The 5,193-nt window shown below is 33.1% G+C and overlaps 1 protein-coding gene across 2 annotated transcripts in view; it reads right to left on the bottom strand.

Annotated features, from left to right (window-relative positions):
- Positions 1-5,193, bottom strand: part of LOC106869353 (E3 ubiquitin-protein ligase SMURF2) — a 107,070-nt gene that overhangs the window by 13,306 nt on the left and 88,571 nt on the right. For both annotated transcript variants that reach the window (XM_014915071.2, XM_014915072.2), the window contains 4 exons: positions 3,954-4,038; positions 2,283-2,447; positions 1,907-2,063; positions 88-191 (listed from right to left, as the gene is read on the bottom strand). In XM_014915071.2, the coding sequence (XP_014770557.1) occupies positions 88-191; positions 1,907-2,063; positions 2,283-2,447; positions 3,954-4,038 (511 nt within the window). The remainder of the gene's footprint in view (positions 1-87; positions 192-1,906; positions 2,064-2,282; positions 2,448-3,953; positions 4,039-5,193) is intronic.

The following is a 5,193-nucleotide window of genomic DNA, read 5'->3' as shown; positions in this document are numbered from 1 at the left end:
AGAGAGAGAGAGAGAGAGAGAGAGAGAGAGAGAGAGAGAGAGAAAGAGAGAGAGAGAGAAAGAGAGAGATCCAATCAAAACACTTACCTAGCAACACCCCCATAATCTAAGCCTTCCTCACTTCGAAACTTTACCATTAATCGTTTTCGTAAATCTTTAGACCTCATTTTCATGACTTGCCGATAAGATTCCTAAAAAGAAAAGGATATAAGACAAAAAATATCATGTTAATTGTGTTTTTTAGAACAGCTACATCTTCCTGTATTATAGGCAGTGACTAAAAAGAGTTGGTGTCAGGAAGAGTATCTCACTATCAGACACTTCTTCAAAAAAAGTCCCATCCCAAAAATGCCAGCATGAAAATGAAGACAATGATAGATTAATATTATGTAGGATGAAAATTTGCTATTCCTGATACAAAGCCCATGCTAAACATTGTCAACCCGACAAATAATCTCTCCACTTGGACAAGACTGCATAGTGATTACAATGGCTATAATAATCCATTATATGTATGTGTGTGTGTGTGTGTGTGTATTACTGTTTTTTCTATATTTATAAGGGTAAGCATGGTTGAATGCACTAATCATGAAATAATAACCCGTTTTTACCCACTGCCCTCATTTGAGGACAGTTGTATTTGGTTTGTTTACTGCAATAAGTGTTAACTGGATGCAAAACTGTGCTTGTATTTATTTGACCATTGTATTTGGTTTATTCACTGCAATAAAGGTTAACTGGATGCTTCCATATGTTAGTTATCCCTATTTATATAACTATCTTCAAAATTTCAACAGGGTTAACCTGTTTTTTGCCCAGTCAAGCACATTGAAAGTGCCTTGCTCATTCAAGAGCATAACACAATAGTACAAGAAAAACTTGAACTTATGATCACGCAACCAATAGTCCACCATGACAGTACCACAATACATAGCTTTCAGTTAAGATATTTATTTCATCTTAACCCTTTAGTGTTCAGATTACTCTGTTAAATGTAATACTTTTCCACTCAAATTGTTTTGAATTAATCATGCATTATCTTATAGCTTTGAGGTTTCAATGATGTGATTGTTTATTTTTAGAATGTCAATGTAGGTTAGGCATGAGAGGTTAGATATCACCAGTTTGAATATAAAACATGTAGAATATCTGGGCCAGATATGGCTGGTTTAAACACCTTAACATATGACATTAATATGCTTGTGTTAAAAATGTGCTACACATTAGATATAATATGATTATGTAACCTAACAAAGGAGTACTTTGCTAGTCATTTGACCAGCTAATAGAGGTTTTGAATTTTATCACAAGATCAGCAATTTTGAGGTGAAAGGTTTAGTTGATTACATCAACCCCAGTGCCCAATTGATATTTATTGTATATACTTTGGAAGGATAAAAAGCAAAATTTAACTCATTGGGATTTGAACTCTGAATATGAAGAATCAAAAGAAATTCTGCTCAGTATTTCGTTCAATATGCTAATGATTCTGGCAGCTTGCCACCATACTTGACCAGTTAATAATAATAATAACAATTCTTTCTCGTCACTCCCAGGACTGTCTGAAAATAAGACAAAATAGATACCGCTTGAATGGCACTGATTATAGGTTTGCTCAGTCTGAGCAACCCCTGCCAAGATGGAACATGGACATTAAATGATGATCTTGTATCACATCATAACACTTCAGTCTTTAAGTTTATATCTGTTTTTCAAAGTGAGTCAAGTTGAACAACTTTCTACAAAAACTTAGTTCTTGACATATCTCCTTACTTTTCTATCTTTCATCTTTTTATCAACTACCTCTAGCTGATCTTTTTTCATGCAAGATCTATCAATAACAAACAGCGTCCAAGTTTTATAAAATTTAAAATATTCATCATAAAAAATTATAAGGATCCTTTACTTCAAATATTTCTTCTCTTGATACTTCCAATCGACAATGACCAGCCTGAGGTTGAAGATCATTAAGTTGACGTCGTAACTCTTTCAGCTTTTGGACAAGGTCTCGCTTATATTTTGGTAAAGGCCCAGGCGCACTGTTCTCTTTATCAGCAATTTGCCTAATAAAAAAATAAATAAATATTAGTGGAGAAATATATATGAATAAACAAGGATGTGATGTAATTATATGGTTAATGACGTTCGCCCTAACAAACTAATCCATAAAAATTTTCATATGAATCCTCATCAAGTGTCTTTTCTTGCCCCCAAATCTAAGCTATTGGACTACAAAAATTGATATTTGGCAATATTTGATGGTTTTCTAAAAATTAACTTACATTTTCTGTTGTATCAATCCAATATTGGCTGAGAGGCGAGGATCAGTGAACTGTGTCGTTCTATTGATATGGTTCACAAAATACATGCGTCCTGCTCCTGTGTATCTAATCTCCCAGCCTTGTGGCAACGGACCTAGTTCTTCTTCAGACACATTTGTAAGATCTCTGAATTAAAAATTAATAAAAAGAAACAAAGAAAAATTTTAATGAATGTTACCACACCAAGATTTATCCATTTAAAAAAACTTCTACAAGTACAAATTAATTTTAAACAAAAGCAGAAATAACATTAAAAAGCCAACCTCACGTACTTCTCATGAGGAATTCTGGAAGAAGCTTTGTGAGAACACTACTGAGACGCTTCCGAAAAAACAGAAAATCATTGGAAAACAGTTTATAGCAGAGACTCCATCTAAGAAGATCTGAAGAAGGAATTGTAATTCCGAAATATCATCGGACTATAGATAACCAAATTACAACAGGTATATAGTCCATTTTTTGTTTTATAGTGCATTGTTGTACCATTCTAAACTTTTTATTCTTTATAAAAAAAAAAAAAATTAAAAAAAAAAAAAAAAAAAAAAAAAAAAAAAAAAAAAAATCGAGCCTGACACAATCTTCTAACTTGTCAGATCCTCTTGGACTGAACAACCCACAGAAGGATATAAAATGATGAATTTTTAGAAATCATAGTTTTTCTAATAAAGATTGCCATGGGAATTTATTTTATTGTGAAGTGCTGATAGATCTCATGAGAATTATACCATGCATACATTTAGATCAGCATGAAAATAAATTAAATAATAGAAACATTTGTATATTTAGTAAAATAATGAATCCTTATTTGGTAAAATTTTATAAAATATGTCAGACTGAAATTTCTAAATTATTTCATTAAATAAATCAGCATGTTTTCCTCATGAGAGTTAATAGCAGAACAGAAATGAAATGATGAAACAAAACCTTAAAAACAGAACACTACCACTGTTGCTGCCACCACCACTTCAAAATATTTGTTGTCCTTCGCAACATGTACCAATAGCCAGGTTTGAACCCATCAGTGCAGTGATGAAATAGATGATACAATTCATAAGTAGCAACATGAGTAGTAAGCTGTTTTCTCTCTCTCTCTCCTATATATCATATTGATATATGTATTGATGTGACCTAAATATTCATAAAAGTTCAGCACAAATCATACTCTTTTGATGGTTTCAATCATTGGACTGTGGCCATGCTAGGACACTGCCTTCAGGGTTTTACTCAACCATATTGATCCCAGTACTTATTTCATTGATCTCCATCGATCGGACTGGCTAGTTTTCATGTAAAGGGACACAACTCAACAAACTGATTAACACCAGTTTAGGAAAACACAGGTGCCTAAATACACATGACAGACTTCCTCACAGTTTTCACCAATGAAATTTTGCCCACAAAATATTAATGAATCTGAGGGTTTAACAGAAGCCATATACATGAGGTGCTACACAGCAGGATCAAACCCTGAACAAAGCAAACCTTTTAACAACTCAGCTCTGCTTGCACCTACAATGTCAGTAATGAAATGTAGAAGCTTCTAGAATCATAATTAGTGAAATAAAATTGATGCACAATTGATAACAGAATGTAAATAGAAATATACCAAGTATAAATTATTTTGGTGTTTACCTTGGAACCCTGGGATCATGCCATGTACTAATTCCAGTTCGTGTATGTAGAAAATAAACTTGACCCTGTTGTGTTGTTCGTTGCTCTGTAAAGAGAAAGTCACAATATTTATTTGGTTAAAAGTCAAACACTAAAACAATGTCAGAATTGCATTACTGCATAAGTTGAACCAAATTTATAATTGATGTTAGGAAGCAGTTAATATATATTTCTGTAATTTGGTAAAGCACTGAAGTGTGATTGGTGTGTGTGTAAGAGAATGCAAACACACCAAGGAACAGTAACTGTTATTTAGTGATAGTTAAAGTTGTGTGAAAGGTACAACAGCAGCAACAAATCAGCAAAAGTTAAACCGTAAAGACAAGTGCCTGGTCAAATTCCAGGCAGTATAGGAATAATTTTATTAAATAAAATATAAAGGTTAGTAGGTCACTAGAACTTTAAACTCTTTTGTAGCCCCAAAAGCAACAAAGATTGGTTGTTTAGCTATGAAACCCTTTCTCTCTATGAACAGAATTGCTGTGGAAACAAATAGACAAAAGCTATAAAGGTACAGGCTAAAAATCAAGCTATATTGTCTGAGGATCCTATCATACAACTCTTTCAGGAATAGTGGGTGATAAAAAAAGGGTGGATGGATAGAATGGATAAAATACATTCTATGACCTTTATATGCAATCACTATGGATCTTAAAGTCATTGGTGTAATATTTTTATGAACACGAGCAAAAACCAAATAGATAACAAATAATAGGCTTAGATTTATATATTTCTGGATATTAGTCTAATTACAAAACCCAGAGAAAACAATATGAGGTTCTAACAAAATAAAGAGAACTGTAAAGTCATTGGTGACAAGACATTTGGCTGGCATTATTAAAAAAAAGAGAGAGAGAGAGACACACACAGGACCCACAAACCAAAGTGTCAGAAACTCATCTAGGATAGCAGGAACTCTGAATAAAAACTATTATAAGATGAAAAAAAAAAAGGTGGGGAAGATCTTTAGTTGTGACACCTGCTTGTATGGAACAAATTTTGTAAGGTAATTTTAGCAGAAGTAGAAAGTCTAATGAGATTTCACAGCAAGAAATATTTCAAGTCAGGACATCGGCCCTCACAGATGAGATGACACTAATACAAAAATGAATGGAGACAAGTTATACAGCAGACGCATGCAAGAAATGATTGCAATGACATGAGGATTAGATAATCTACAAGAAGTTGCTAGCACTTAACA

Source organism: Octopus bimaculoides, chromosome 6 (assembly GCF_001194135.2).
Source record: "Octopus bimaculoides isolate UCB-OBI-ISO-001 chromosome 6, ASM119413v2, whole genome shotgun sequence".
Classification (NCBI taxonomy): domain Eukaryota; kingdom Metazoa; phylum Mollusca; class Cephalopoda; order Octopoda; family Octopodidae; genus Octopus; species Octopus bimaculoides.
The sequence above is the reverse complement of the archived record's forward strand: the minus strand, read 5'-3'. Positions and strand labels throughout refer to the sequence as shown.